Source organism: Adiantum capillus-veneris, chromosome 6 (assembly GCF_014529385.1).
Source record: "Adiantum capillus-veneris isolate H3 chromosome 6, ASM1452938v2, whole genome shotgun sequence".
Lineage (NCBI taxonomy): Eukaryota > Viridiplantae > Streptophyta > Polypodiopsida > Polypodiales > Pteridaceae > Adiantum > Adiantum capillus-veneris.
Genome location: NC_140936.1, coordinates 151,489,067 through 151,504,402, shown reverse-complemented (window position 1 = coordinate 151,504,402; position 15,336 = coordinate 151,489,067). Strand labels below are relative to the sequence as shown.

General features: G+C 47.8%; 1 protein-coding gene across 1 annotated transcript in view; it reads left to right on the top strand.

Moving 5' to 3' along the window:
* LOC147456489 (Metallo-hydrolase/oxidoreductase superfamily protein) overlaps nucleotides 1-15,336 on the top strand; it is a 71,037-nt gene that overhangs the window by 48,201 nt on the left and 7,500 nt on the right. The window contains exons 3-4 of the mRNA XM_086514938.1: nucleotides 7,996-8,123; nucleotides 8,248-8,395. Coding sequence (XP_086371064.1) covers nucleotides 7,996-8,123; nucleotides 8,248-8,395 — 276 coding nt within the window. The remainder of the gene's footprint in view (nucleotides 1-7,995; nucleotides 8,124-8,247; nucleotides 8,396-15,336) is intronic.

The window sequence follows — 15,336 nt, the reverse complement described above, 5'->3', positions numbered from 1 at the left end:
AACACCCTATTTGGCCCAGATATCGACCAAAGTAGTGGCGAGCTCAACTTTAATACATCCACTTCAATTTTCCTTGCTCATAGTTATGCTAAACTGCATAGAAAACTGATCCGGCCATAGCATTGCTAAACACCACATTAGGCAAAGACTTTGGCTAAAGCATTTCCGAGTACCGCATCATTACCAAGCCCATAAATTAAATATTCCTGCAAGCAATTACTGCTCTCTAGAGTGCACCATATTTGGCATGAATATCGACCATGGCTTTGCACCATAGTCTTCTTCAATGCCAAGAAGGTAGCCAGTAATTAGCATACATATTGAAAAAAAACTTTGCTATCCGCCACATCGGCATGCAAATCAATCAAAGCATTGACAGTCAGGACATTTTTCCCCAATAGCCTATAACCAAGTTGATAGCAGATGCCATTAAATTTGCCCGGGGCGGTGATAAAGTCAAAACCATGTGGCCTGTTTGAGTTTCCCCTTATGGACGCAGAGCGTCACGACAACGTAGTGGCCAATCATGATAGTGCGATAGTTAGTTGGCAAGGTCAGATCTCTAGACTTAAGTAGTGGTACAATCATAGACGTACTCCAGTCTTAGGAAATCCCTCACATGGCCCTATCGAACATGAAGGCCAACAAGTCATCAATATAATCTCTAGCATGTATGAAATGGTATATCAACGTCTTCAAAAGGCCAAAATGACCTATGAGACCAAAAATTACAACCGTATTAGATGTGCTACAATCATCTGAGGTAAGGCGGCATAGAAAGGAAACATCCTAGATCCTAAAACAATCCTAGTAGGAAAGGTAATGAAACTGGTAGGCAAGTCGGATATAGTCTCATGTTACCGATTGTAGAATGGGGGTATGACAATGAGGAGGGCACATTAATGGGGGGGAATAAATGATTAGTCATCCCATGAATTCTCACAGAGGCCGCTGCAGAATAGCATCAATCTTCGCCATGGTGAAAAGCCGGGGAGGTCTCGCCCTGTCTTGAGTGATGATACCCTATATCCTCATGTGCATGCCGCCTATGCATAGTCGAGGCCTCGGACGTCTCGAACAACCAAGTTGGACTGCTCGATCAAGCAATATACCCTGTTGAGGGGTTAAATGGTACTACTCCTCAATGCCATTGTTAGGTGCAACGGAATGAATGTTGTATTTTCTCAAGATTAGTGATCTTTACTGCTCAAGGTTCCTTTTAGTTCTTTAGGGAAAGAGAGAGCTTTCCGTCTTGTAGAGTGCTATGATCACGAACAAAGTGAGTGGATATTGTGCGTGCAAGTGAATGAGACTGAGAGAAGGAGAGAGAAGAGATACGACACCCGAGAGGTTGTAAAACCCTCCTCCGAAGGCCCCACTCTCGTCGGCGAGAGTGGCGAGAGTGGACTGTTTCGATGGCTGAAAATGACTGTTTTGGCTGCGTTTTCTTGGCTGAAAAATGAGGTTTCTTAGGGCTGAAAACTGATGGTCTTTATGGGCTGAATCTGCTACACTTTAGGTGAATAATGCCGGTCTTAATTTGCTGCTGAAATCCAAAAACTCCAGGGCTGAAATTGGTCCTTCTGTCGCCGGGGTTCTGCAAATGCAAAAACGCTAGGCTGATCTGCTGTGTTGTGATGACGCCGGGGCTGATCTGCTGTGCACAAATTGCCAAGGCTGATCTGATGCAAAAACGCTAGGTGTTCTGTGGAGAAAACGCCAGAGTAGTCGCGGGGGTTGGTCTTGCTGAGAAGTTGCTTGTTGAGCAAGGTGCTCCTGCTGCCTTTTTTGCCAGAAAGTGTGAGCTTTGGTTTGCTTATATATTAACTTAGCAAAATTGCCCTACCTACTTTTGTTGGAAAGTCACTTAAAAATAATAAGTGAAAATCCCAATAAATAGGAAAATAGGCTAAATGCATTGGAAAATTCCCCCAACTGATGCTAATAGATTCTGATGGGAATTCCGATGATCATGCTGTGTGCAACCGGAGGATATGCATCTATGCTAAGTGACTGGGCATGCACGGTCTACAAATAGACTCACAAAAGTGCCAGATCACTGCTAATCTAAACTGACTGAACCCTGTTGTGGTGTAGCTTGTCCACGGACACATAGGGCTGGGATGTGTCACGTGACATCCCCTCCTTTTCAAAGTGAGGTACTGGTACCGAACTGTATGGCGTCGAGGGAGATCGCCAACAGCATCCGGAATCCTGGAAGGGACTCTTCGCTGGCCCACTCTGCTGTGTGGGTCGTGCGGTACTTGAACTTCATAAAGGTCTGCAACGCTTGCTTCTTTGGGCCGCGCCGAAAGTGACACAAAGTCTTCTGAATCTCCTTTCTTGCTTCAACTTCGTCTAGAGTCCTGCTTCTTTCGTCTACAAAGAATCTCCATGGATGAAAATTCCTGAAACCATCTCCAACACAAAATCATGAACATACCCATTCCATGTAAAGTGAAGGAAAAAAATCTTGCCTTTTCTAAAGACTGTGTATGCAATGTAGATGAACATAGAGACGGAGTGACAACCCGTTCATCGAACACATGCAAACAATGCGCTCGAATCTTTTCTGTTTGATCAAAATCAATCAACTGTGGCAAATCCCAATGGAAATGCCCATGCTTGGTGCTCATACTATCATGTGATCTTTCGGAAACTATGTCAAGCCGAGGAAGAGACATGGAATGTGACTTCCTGACATACAAACTTTTCAACTTTTCATGAACAATCCGCATACATTCGTGCTCATCCATGAGAGAAACGTGCTCAACATACAATATGTCATGCCTAGTAAAAGGGATCGCATAACGATGCTGACTAAAATACAGGAAACCTTCACGGATGAAACACTCGAACAATGCGTGCGTATCAATCATGCGAACACATAATACTTCCTGTGATGGTTCTCTTGACCAAGGCTCGAGAGCCAAGATCGGTTCGTCCTGAATGATCGAATACTCCTGTGGGGGTCCTTTGGACCTCGACTCGAAAGCCAAGATCGGATCTTCGTGATTGATCGAATCTACAACGAGGCTAGCTTCACTAGGAAAAGCATCCACTAACACATCATGCTTGTGAACAATCACATCTTCAACATGCAAATCATCATGCTTGTGAGAAATCACATCTTGATCATGCAAATCATCATGCTTGTGAGAAATCACATCTTGATCATGCAAATCATTATGCTTCTCATTGTCATCCAAATCATTATGCAAATCATTGGCATCCAAATCATCATGCTTATCATTGTGCTTCAAATCATCATGCAAATCATTATCATTCAATTCATCATGCTTCTCATCATGCAATTCCTGTGTGTCATGCTGTGGAGAAGAAGAGACTGAGAGAGTCTCCTTTTTCTGATTCTGTTGCATCTGTGCCTGAGCTTGAGAAAAGAGTCGCAATAACTCTTGCATTTGTGCTTTGTTCTCGCGATAAAATTCTGCTTCTATGGCTGCCCTTCGTTCTTGGTACTTACGCTCGATGGCTGCCATATCTTCTTGGTAGGCTTTTCTTTCTGCTTCTCTTTCTTGGTCCAACTCGTCCATAGGAGTTAGTGCAATCTTTGTCGTAGATGGGGAAGGGTCGGGAAAACCTCCTGGTGCGGAAAATTCTTCTTCGCCTCTCTCATGCTCATCACCTCCAACGAAGTATCCATTCCGCTTCGAGTGATGACCATTCTGAAGTCGTGGGTTCTTGGGGATCTTGGGTTCTTAAGTTCACGAGGAACTTGGGTTCTTGAGGGTCTTAAGGTTCGTGAGGTCCTTGATTCGTGAGAATCTAGGGTTCTTTAGGTTCTTGAGTCTTGAGGGTCTCGGGTTCTTGGGGTTCTTGAGGTTTTCTTTCGCTTGCAAATCGCGTTGGAGAAGGATCTTCTCTTCACCCGAGTTCTACTCCTTTCTGCGGGCGCACCCCTTGGCGGCCTTGCGCTCACACCAAGGTTGCTTTTTCCCACCTCACGTCGATTGGCCGGCCGCTAAGTGCACGGTCCGCTCTCAATGAGTGAAAAGAGACACAAGGGGAGGCTGGACAAGCCCTTCTTTCTTGGGATTCTTGTCACTCTTCAACAAAACACGATTAGGAATCGCCACGCCCAAGTAAACTTGGGTTCGTGCGATCACAACAAGCAAAAAAAATTCTTGTGGTTCTTGTTGTTCTTTCCTTGAGTAATGCAGAACACTTCCAAAGCTCTGATACCAATGTTAGGTGCAGCGGAATGAATGTTGTATTTTCTCAAGATTAGTGATCTTTACTGCTCAAGGTTCCTTTTAGTTCTTTAGGGAAAGAGAGAGCTTTCCGTCTTGTAGAGTGCTATGATCACGAACAAAGTGAGTGGATATTGTGCGTGCAAGTGAATGAGACTGAGAGAAGGAGAGAGAAGAGATACGACACTGGAGAGGTTGTAAAACCCTCCTCCGAAGGCCCCACTCTCGTCGGCGAGAGTGGTCTATTCTTTGATTGCACAAAGGTGTACAATGCGTATGCAATGGACCATGCAACTTGGTCTATGCTGATGACGACGACGACGACGACGATGACGATGACGACGACGATGGCTGAAATCTGAGATCTTCTAATCGCTGAATTTCGGGACTGTTTCGGTGGCTGAAAATGACTGTTTTGGCTGCGTTTTCTTGGCTGAAAAATGAGGTTTCTTAGGGCTGAAAACTGATGGTCTTTACGGGCTGAATCTGCTATACTTTAGGTGAATAATGCTGGTCTTAATTTGCTGCTGAAATCCAAAAACGCCAGGGCTGAAATTGGTCCTTCTGTCGCCGAGGTTCTGCAAATGCAAAAACGCTAGGCTGATCTGCTGTGTTGCGATGACGCTGGGGCTGATCTGCTGTGCACAAATCGCCAAGGCTGATCTGATGCAAAAACGCTAGGTCTTCTGTGGAGAAAACGCCAGAGTAGTCGCGGGGATTGGTCTTGCTGAGAAGTTGCCTGTTGAGCAAGGTGCTCCTGCTGCCTCTTCTGCCAGAAAGTGTGAGCTTTGGTTTGCTTATATATTAACTTAGCAAAATTGCCCTACCTACTTTTGTTGGAAAGTCACTTAAAAATAATAAGTGAAAATCCCAATAAATAGGAAAATAGGCTAAATGCATTGGAAAATTCCCCTAACTGATGCTAATAGATTCTGATGGGAATTCCGATGATCATGCTGTGTGCAACCAGAGGATATGCATCTATGCTAAGTGGCTGGGCATGCACGGTCTACAAATAAACTCACAAAAGTGTCAGATCACTGCTAATCTAAACTGATTGAACTGACTGAACCCTGCTGTGGTGTAGCTTGTCCACGGACACATAGCGCTGGGATGTGTCACGTGACAGCCATCCTCAATGGTGTTGGTGAAGAAATCCCTAAGCTCTATCTGGGCTGGTGCTTTGGGTGTTGACTTTTTGATCCTTAAGAGTCTCTCTCTAAATTGGCATATCTCAAGAAGAAAGAGCCCCAAGCATCTCCGGTCCATGTAGTCCACAATTCAAGAAAGTGGTCCACTTAAAAGAGAGAGTGACATCTCGTGAGGTGTACCTCTGTATCTTCCAGTCTCTAAGTGACTCAAAGAAGACATGATGCATCTAGAGAGTACTAAAAGGGGGGGTAGACCGTAGCTTGTCCATGCTAAAGCCATCGAGCTGAAACCAAGATGACATTTGTGCATACCCACATGAGCTGTCACCGTTTCCGGTCACTTGTTGGGAGGATTCAAGAGCTAGTCCCGCATATCAATGGCAAAGGAGCTCCCATAGATTATGAATGAAGGACACAGATTTGGTGAGGGCCTCCACTACAATCGGTGTAGCCCCTTGTTCAGCCCTAATGGGTCTCTCGATCTGTTGCCAATCACCATGCATGCCCCATCTCTGTACTCCATATGGTGCTGTAGAACAACCACAGCTTAGTGTGAGGCTCCTAAAATTGTACCTGGGAACACATCTTCTCAAGGCCTCCTAATGCTGCATAGCCCCTTTTGAGTATTGCATCAAATGTTGCTTTCATAGAGAAGATGGATCCATTGAAAACCACTCCTAAATAAGATAGAAGAGTTCACATACTCTATCTCCTCATGCTCTTACAAAAACACTAGTGTTGATGCTTTTACCCACTGAGTTATAGTATTAAACACCATGACCTTGGTTCTACCAAGATTCACTGAGAGACCACTATCATGTGTATATGCATGCAGTACATCAAGATGTCTGCAATAAGCACAATAGTATATGCATTCAATAGAAGGGATATCGAAGTGCTTGAGAGAGGGGCTCCTTTGTCTCCTCCCCTTGCAATATAATCTGAAATCTCATCAATGTAGAGGCCAACTAGTGTCGGGGAGAGTGGGCATCCCTGTTTCACCCCAATAGTGGAGAAGACAGATCCTGAGAGACCCTTTGATGTGTGCACTTTATCCACCACTGTCTCATAACGTGCCATAATTCCACATATGAGCGTCGATGCATCAGCGTGGCTCTCGGAACTGTGTTCAAGGCTTTGCAGAAGTCCACAAAGTATCTATTTCTTATGTCCTCCAATATGGATTCATATAGTTTGGCCAATGTAGTTGGCAAGGTCGAATCTCCAGATTTGAATATGGGCACAAATTACAAGGGTGTTTCTTCTCCAACACTTTGGAAATTCCTCACACATAGCTTTGTTAAACATACAAGCCAAAAGCTCGCCCATCGTACCTCTGGAGTGTAAAAGATGCTCAGCCACCAGCCCATCATGGCCCGGTGCTCTTCCCTTGCAAAGCCTGCGAATGGCTTTACAAACCATACTTGCTCTGAAATACGTAGAAGTCTCTGATCAAGGCTCAAGTGGGTCTGGCATAGGACGCTGGCCCAGCAGAGTGTACAAAGTAGCTGCATATTGTTCCAATGTGTTGCGAGATTTGATGGGTGAGACGGGAGAATGCTCTCTAAAAAGTCTCCATGCCTCTTTTGAGTCTTGACTCAAGAAAAGATGGTATAAATCTCTCTCATACAAAACTAAGAAAGGTCTCTTCTTTCGGCATATGAGACATTAAGCGAGTCTCTAAGCTTCTCTGTGTGAAGTAGAACCAAGAGCCACCTCATGCTGTAAGCGGGCTCTTGTCTCACGACACTTATCATCCTACCAGCTATTTTGTGGCACAATCCCAGAACGGGCTCTCCATGTAGGCTGTGAGTGTGGGAAGGCTATGGTTGCACTGTGCAGCCGTGTGGAGAACCTCAGTAAGGCGCTATGTAATCTCTGGCAATGGTATCCGTGGATCATCCTGACAGAGTAACTTGTAGATCTCCACCATGTATACATGATCAGTCTCTCTACAGAAATAGTATCTTGGATATCGAGGGGCCGTGTCTTGAGCCTGATCAACGTTTTTCTTTTTGCCATCAAGTTGTTACAGAGGCTGAGAGATCCTTGGATCTCAGGTTTATCTGCTAAACTCTCAGCAGTTCGATTCTTCAGTCAGGAGTTTGGTTTGGTCAGGGGCTTTATATCTTTTCCTTTCCCCTTGGTTTTGTTGGACGATGAATGCAAGCCTTCTCCACTATTTCAGTGGATTGTGAGGAGGATTGCATTCTGACCACAGAGAACTTTTGTATGATACTTTTGAGTCCAAGTCCCTGGTGTTTTCAGTTCTGCGGAGGATATGAGAAGTGGAGTGCCACTAGTGCTGCTATTGTTTATCAATGATACATGGAGGTTGCAGTGATAGGTTTTATTTCTGGAAATTAAGACTGTTGAGCTCTCTACAATAATATATCATGTGGTGTGCGAAAGAGTGCCGGCAGTTTTGTGCGGCAGCAAAAATAGGCATTACTCCGCTTCCTTTGTTGTATCCGTACTTTTGTCCCTGTACTTCTAAATTTTTTTTTTTCCTGGTTGTTAATGCTCATTAATTCAAGGGTTTTTTACCTGATGCAGCTTGTGTACTCTTTGTTTTGAATAATTTAATTGTTTTGAGAAAGGTCTTATATCATCTTATTGGGAATGTTTTGCAGGTAATATTGACACATGAACATGCTGATGCTATATTGGGCCTTGATGACATAAGGGGAATACAACCTGTAAATCACTTTAATCTCATCGAACCAACACCAGTCTTTCTTTCCAAGCATTCCATGGAGAGGTTTCACCACAATTATTGTGCCGTCTTTTGTTTTCAACTCTTGTGTTGAATTTGAAGTTCCTTCCCCCCTTTCAACATTAATTGCCTTGAGATTATATGCCTGACAATCTTATTTGCACTCCAGTGTTGCAGCAAAATTTCCATACTTAATGCAAAAGATCCTCAAAGAAGGCCAAGAAATCAGAAGAGTTGCTCAGCTTGACTGGAAAATCATTGATGACAAGCTTGGTGCATCTTTTGATGCTGCTGGCCTTACTTTCAGTCCTTTACCAGTAAGCGGTCTTTTTTTTTTTGCCTTTTGAAAGTATATACTTATTATTTTAGCAGGCAATTAGGCCCTCGATTTGTGTTTGTAGCTGGTATTCCTTTTTGAAACAATTACAAAAAGCTTCCTTGGGGAGCTGTTTGAAAATTTTGTACTACTCTTTTACAACATCAACATATTTATCTGTTGGAAACTTTTCTTGGTCTGAATTTTCATTAATTATGTGTTTATCATTGTCATCGGCAACACCTCCTCCAATGTCTTCCTTCCTCACATACACTTGAATGAGAGAGAGAGGTAGCATGTAGGGCTTATGGGAGAGAACTAACATGTAGAGCTTAAGGGAAAGAGAAATAGCATGTAAAGCTAAAGGGAGAGAGTAGTAGCATGTAGAGGGCAATGGTGATGGTATTGTAAGTGCTTCTTGAGCTAGATTTAGAAAGTAATCTCAGCAATGAGTTGATTTCCAAAATGTGTAAAAAGGGGCTCCTTTTATAGATGAACTTGCCTCTGGAAAAAGGAGGTTATGTGGTAGCATTTACACGAGTGTCTTGCCACTCGTTTAAAAAGATAAACTATTTTTGACAAGTGTCCTCACATGTCTCAAGTATCTTGGCACAAGTTTCTTGCCTTTTGTAAAAAGAAAAACTGAATTGTCTTTTGTCTTTGACAAGTGCCCTTACGCGTAACAAGTGTCTTGAAACTTGTCCTTTTTTTGGAATACTCCTTTTAGATTCTTCTAGCCCTTGACTAGAAGCTTCTAGAACATCTAGAACGGTGGAAAATTGATAACAGAAACATCAATGTGGGAATCAAATGAAAGCTCTTCTTGAGTAGAATACATAATGCTCAAGCATTTTCAAAACAGCACTCAATGCAAGTCATCATGCATGTTTTACTCTATGTGTGTGCCTAAGGTAGATTCCATCCAAAGAGGGTATACCACAAAGTATTGTTGCAAATATTGCCAAGAGCCGAAAACAGATCGCTCGCTGCTGCTGCTCACGCGTGCTCTCGCCATCGCCTTCGCCTTCAGCTCCCCCTCGTGCTGCCCCCTCCCGTCTCAGCTCCCTCTCGCCTCAGCCCCGCGCTGCCCTGAGCTGCCAGCCCTTCGCGCGCGCTGCCTGAGTTGACCGCCCGCTTCTCACTCCCCCCTCCTTGTGCTGCCCACATTCCCCCCACCCCCACCTTGTGTCTCTGTCGGAGCTAGTTCACAGCGGCACCGACTCACTTCGTTCGCTTTGACGCCTTCGACTCCCCTTCGTTCGCCCTTGCAGCAACAGACAGATGGAGGATTCTGCTCCGCCATAGAGGGACTCCACTGTAGCCCCTTCGCCCGACCCCGCAGAACCCACCATCTGACTTACTCTCTCGCCGACAGAGCAAGCGAGCTTAGAGGCAGAGGTGGCGCGCCTTCGGGCCACCTATGTTATCTGCAAGATTCTCGGTACCAGACCCAGCAGAGGGGAGATGCGCAACCTCCTTCAGGCCTGCCTTCTCGCAAAGGTGGGCAAGATCCTCGATGTTCAGCTTCTTGGACGTGGCTACTACCAGATAGAGTCTGAGACTCCCAAGATGGTGTCCAAGGTCATCGCGATGAGCCCCCTGGCCATCCGAGCAGTTCGAGCACACTTTCGATAGTGGCGCTACGGTTTCGACCTAGCTACCGATGTTCTTGTCAAGGAGGCAGACCTGTCCATCTCAGTCTGCTTCCCCGGCCTGCGGAGGGAGTACCTTCTGCTCCTTTCCAAGATAGGCTCAACAATTGGGACTGTCCTGAAGACACCTCGAACGACAGCCTCTATTGCTGCCAAGGCGGTCGGCATCCCCACAGTACGTGTTCTGGTTCGGGACACCCACACTCTCCCGAAGGTCATCCTACTACCTCGGGTGAGTGGAGGTTGGTTCCGTCAGAGCGTGGAGTATTTGGGCCTCCCAAATCAGTGTTTTATTCGTCAGATGGGCCATCTTGCGAAGGCCTGTCCATAGAGGAAACCCCGACCTACACCGCAGGCTCAGTCCCAGCCTTCAAGGGCTGGCTAGCAGTAGCAGACAGAGTCACAGGGTACGCAGGTAGAGCCACCCTCCGAGCCTCGGGCTCAAGCGGAGGAGGGTTGGCAGCAAGTTTGTGGTCGACATCGACAGGGGACACCACGATAGGCTCCAATCCAGCAGTAGTGGGTTCCCACAGGGAACCGTTTCGACCCTCTTTAGCAGGACGAGGTCCCTGCTCCACCCTCCACCTCAGCCTCACCTCCGACAGACCCTCCTCCCTCCGAGTTCCCTTCCGCCCCTCCCCCCCCCCCCCCCGCCTCCTTCCTTCGCCTCTCCACCTCGCCCTCCTCCCTTTGCCGCTCCCCGCCCCTCCTTTCCTCTTTCTCCCACAAGCCCCCCTGCTTGAACATCTCATCCCACTCCTTCCCCGCAGCCATCCCAGGAGGCAGGACCGTCCTCGGCTGCTAAGAGATCTCTTGGCAGCGCTTTTGCCACGAGTCGCTTGGCGAGAGAGGGACATCTTTTCTTGCGAACCTTGCTGCTGCTGCAACATCAGTTCTCTCTCGCTCCCCATGAGGATCGTCTCATGGAACGTGCAGGGATTAGGTGAGCCCCAGTTTCAGCGCTAGAGGGGCCGACTGCGTCAGGAGCTTCAGCGATGCCTTGTGGGAGGAGAGATTGACCTTCTTATGCTACACGAGCATCATCTGTGTGAGAGCCGCATTAAATGCTGTGGTCAGCTTTTGCGTGGGCGGTATAAGAAGTTTTGGCCAGCTGCATTTGGACCTGATGGCATCCAGGGAGGGGTATGTATGACTATTGAGGACTCTTGGTAGCAGGCCATTGTGGACAGAGGGATTATTGTGCCTGGCAGGGCTCAGTGGATCACTATGAAGGTTCAGGGTTGCCTCTTGGACTTCCTGAACATCTATGCGCCCAATGTGGCGAGTGCACGTGTAGAGTTTTGGTCTCACATTGTAGAGTCTCTGCCGCAGGCAAAGCAATGGTGCATTGGGGTTGACTTCAACATGTTGGAGGACCCCTTTGACAGAATTGGAGGTAGCCATACTAATGTGCATGGAGTTGAGTTGACAGCTTGGGAGAGGTTATGTATGACTTTGCGGGTTTCAGATGTGTGGCAGCATTCTAGCTTTGTGAGGGCCCCAGACAGCCTAGCCGGACCGTAGAGTGGGAGGAGCGAATTTATCTCGGATAGATCGCTTCTACACTAGTGACCATTTTTGTGACTTGGCTGGGACAGTTTGCATTCTGGCTAGGACTTTTGTTTCAGACCATGCACCAGTGATCCTCATAGTGACAGATAGACAGAGGAGGGGGAGCACGATGCTACACATCCCTGAGAGGGTCTTGCTAGACTCTACGCTCAGAGAGCGAGTAGTGGCTCTTTGGACTGAGGGCTTAGACATGTAGGACTCTCTTGTTGACAGAGTGGCCTCTGGACTTGCTCAGCTTAGTCGGCTATTTCTTCAAGAGTCTATGGCCCGCCTGGCTGCAGCGAGAGAGGAGGGTCAGTGTCTCCGATGGGGCGTTGCTTCCTTGCAGAGGATGCAAGAGCAGCATCAACAATCCCTGGTTGGAGGAGCAGTTGCAGCAGGCTCGCCAGCACAGAGGAGAGGCACCACGAGTTTGCTTTCCATTGACAGGCATCTCAGTGGACCCAGGTGGGTGACAGAGTGACAGGGGCTTTCTTTGAGACGGTGGGACCTCGACATGCGCATGCCAAGGTCAGCCAGTTGAGGAGGCCTGACGGGTCAGTTGCCTCAGAGCCAATGCCTCAGAGCCAAAGGACGTGCGTGCAATTGCTACTGACTTTTACCATGACCTATACTGTCAGCAGAGCCTCAGTCAAAGCGTCAGGATGCATGCAGAGAGCAGGTTTGGGCATAGATGCCTTGTCTTGTGACTGAGGAGATGCGCCAAAGGCTTGAGCTGCCTCTTCAACTAGAGGAGCTCCACGCAGCCCTCGGAGCACTTCCACATGGTAGCTGTCCTGGTGAGGATGGTTTGACTCCTAGCTTTTTCTTAAGAGTACTGGGACTTGCTTGGCTCAGATCTCTGCAGCGCTTTTCAGTACATCCTGCACACAGGAGAGATGCCTGGCAGCATGAGTGAGGGCCTGATTTACCTCATTCCCACGGAGGGTGGCTCCTTGGGTGAGATTCGACAGTGGCGACCCATCACCATCCTCAACTCGGCCTACAAAATTCTTGCCAAGGCTCTGAGTTTGAGGATTGAGCCACTTCTAGAGAGCATTATACATGGGACACAGCCAGGTCTTGTCAAGGAGCGTAGTATCCTTGACAACATCTTTACTTTTTGGGAGGCATCTACCCTTGCGCGCCTCCGTGGTGAGGATCTGGTGATACTTCTTCTCGATTTTGAGAAGGCCTACGATCGAGTTGACTGGGACTTTTTACAGGGCACTCTACGCAGGATGGGCTTCTCAGATGCTTGGATCAGAGGTGTGCTATGATACCACTGTAACAAACTTGGACACTCCAAGTCAAGATACTACCGCGACACAGCAGAGATTCACTTCAAAACAGTTCACAGTTCACAATTTATTCGGCACGGCCCGGCGGAGTTCCGTGCCTAGAGATATTGGCCCCAAAGACTGGCACCCACACAGTCAAGTACTTTTGGTAGGTGATCGTTTCATGCTCACACGTTCGGTCAGACATGGCTGCCCTCTTGTCCCCTTCCTCTTTCTGTTCTATGCTGAGGCGATGAGCATATTTTTGGTTTCCCAGCAGGTTGGTCTACGTGGCTTAGTTGGTCTACGTGGATGCTGAGTTTGCAAACGACTCAGCTTTATACTAGGAGGCCAGGAGGCCAACCTTCACAGGTGTGAGCAGGCTCTTGAGACTTTTTGTTGTGCATTAGGTGCACTAAAGTCAGTGGCTTTCTCGGTTGGTAGTGCTCCTACGCCAGATTGGCCAGGTGAGGGTTTCAGATGGATTCCCCCAGGGACTGCAGTTCGATACTTGGGCTGCCAAGCTGGCTTGGACTTGTCTCTTGAGCAGCAGATTGCTCCCCTCCTCCTGTCCATCAGGAGGAAGCTGTTACATTGGAGCTCCGCACGACTTTCTCTGGCAGGCAGAGTTATAGTGGTCAACTAGGTGTTGTTGGCTACTATGTGGTACATCACATCTTGTTGGATCTTTTCCATTTCCTGCATCAGCCAGGTAGAGAGGCTGATCAGGAATTTCCTTTGGTCAGGGCGCGACACTCAGATAGCCCGGCCCGAAGTGGTCTGGCAGGCCATCACTCTACCTTGTTCTCAGGGGGGGTTGGGGATCATAGCCCCAGCGCAGCAAAGCAAAGCCCTTCTTGGAAAGTTTGTTGTCAAAGAATTTCTTTCAGGGGAGGATCCCTGTAAGGATTTTTTGCTTCAACAGCTTGGTGCTAGAGTGCCTCAGGCTAGAGGCCCTTGGAGCAGAGTTACCGGGGAACGCCCCCTAGCCCCCGTTCCGGCGTTCCGGGGGGCAGTTCCCTTCCCGAACGTTCCGAAACGTCCCGGAACGTCTGACGTTCCGGGTGGCCAGTGCAAACCGGAACGGCCGTTCCGGAACGTTCCAGAATGCCCCTGGAAAGGCCAACGGCTACAAACAAATTTGGCAAAAAATTGAAAAAGTTGAAGTAAATGTTTGGGCTTCTTTTTGAAGTGTGCAAGGCCTCAAGGACTCATAAAATGCACCCCCCTCCCCCTTTCTCTCCATAAGCTAATCCTCAAGGCTCAAGCTCTCTCCCTCTCACACTCTCAAGATCTCTCCCTCTCAAGACTCACTCTCTCAAGGCTTCAAGCTCTCTTCCTCTCCCTCCCACTCTCTCAAATCTCTCCCTTTCCCTCACTCTCTCAAATCTCTCTCTCTCTCTCTCTCTCTCTCTCTCTCTCTCTCTCTCATTCATCATCTAGTCATAGCAAGGTTGAATGGTCTTCAAAACGAGTTTTTTGTGAGTATTAGGGTCAAAGCACTCTAATACTCCTTGTATTTAAACACAAGGAGCTAAAAAATGCACTATTTGGGTGCTTCTTATACCTCCCGTTCCGCGCCGTTCCCGTTTCAGACCCCTAGCCGTTCCCCCGTTCTGCGGGGATCCCGTCGTCGTTCCCGTTCCGCGTTCCGGGTAACTATGCCTTGGAGACCTTCAACCAGATGGATTTTCACAGAGATGTGCAGAGTTGGCCTGAGCAGGAGACTGGAGGACCGTTTTCCTGTGAGTCTGCTCCGATCCTGGGAGAAGTTGCGGAGAGGCCTGGAGTAGCACCAGCCTTCTTTCATGGAGGAGCACTTGAGACAGCCCCTTGTATGTAACCCCATGGTTAGCACTGAGAGAGACCGCTTGGTTGGTAGTAGGCCTCATGTTTCTTGGGGTCCCATGGTAGAGGGTCCAGCACGCACTTTAGGTGACTAGCTACAGTTCTCAGGCTTTTCAGAGGAGCTTCAGAGCATCCAGCTACAGGGCATGAGAGGGGTGCAGAGCATGTGTGAAGATATCACAGAGGTAGTACCAGCTGAGTGGCTCACACCTCTCGAGTAAGCAGCGCCCAGATGGATGGGGGCCTTCACGCGATTGGAGGTCCTCATCGCAGTTCGGGCTTGCTCAGAGACTATAACCCTCCCTGTTTTTTGAGCTACAGGGTGAGGGTCGTTTACACCGAGTTTCAGTAGAGGCCCAACAGGTTGCAGAGTGCTGTTTTCAGAGCATCCGAGTTGTGGGCGTCTGTGGGAGGACTTGTATCATAGATCTTGACCCAGCAGCTCTCGAGACTAGCCACTGGAGGCTGTGGGCTTGGAAGAGCTGTCCACTGGCACGAGTGCAGTGGGATCGTGGAGAGTGGTTTTGGAGGGACCCTTTCACCTAAGCCGACCATCCAGGCGTCCCTTTCTTTCAGTACACTGTTCAACTGGGACGTCACATACTGGCAGC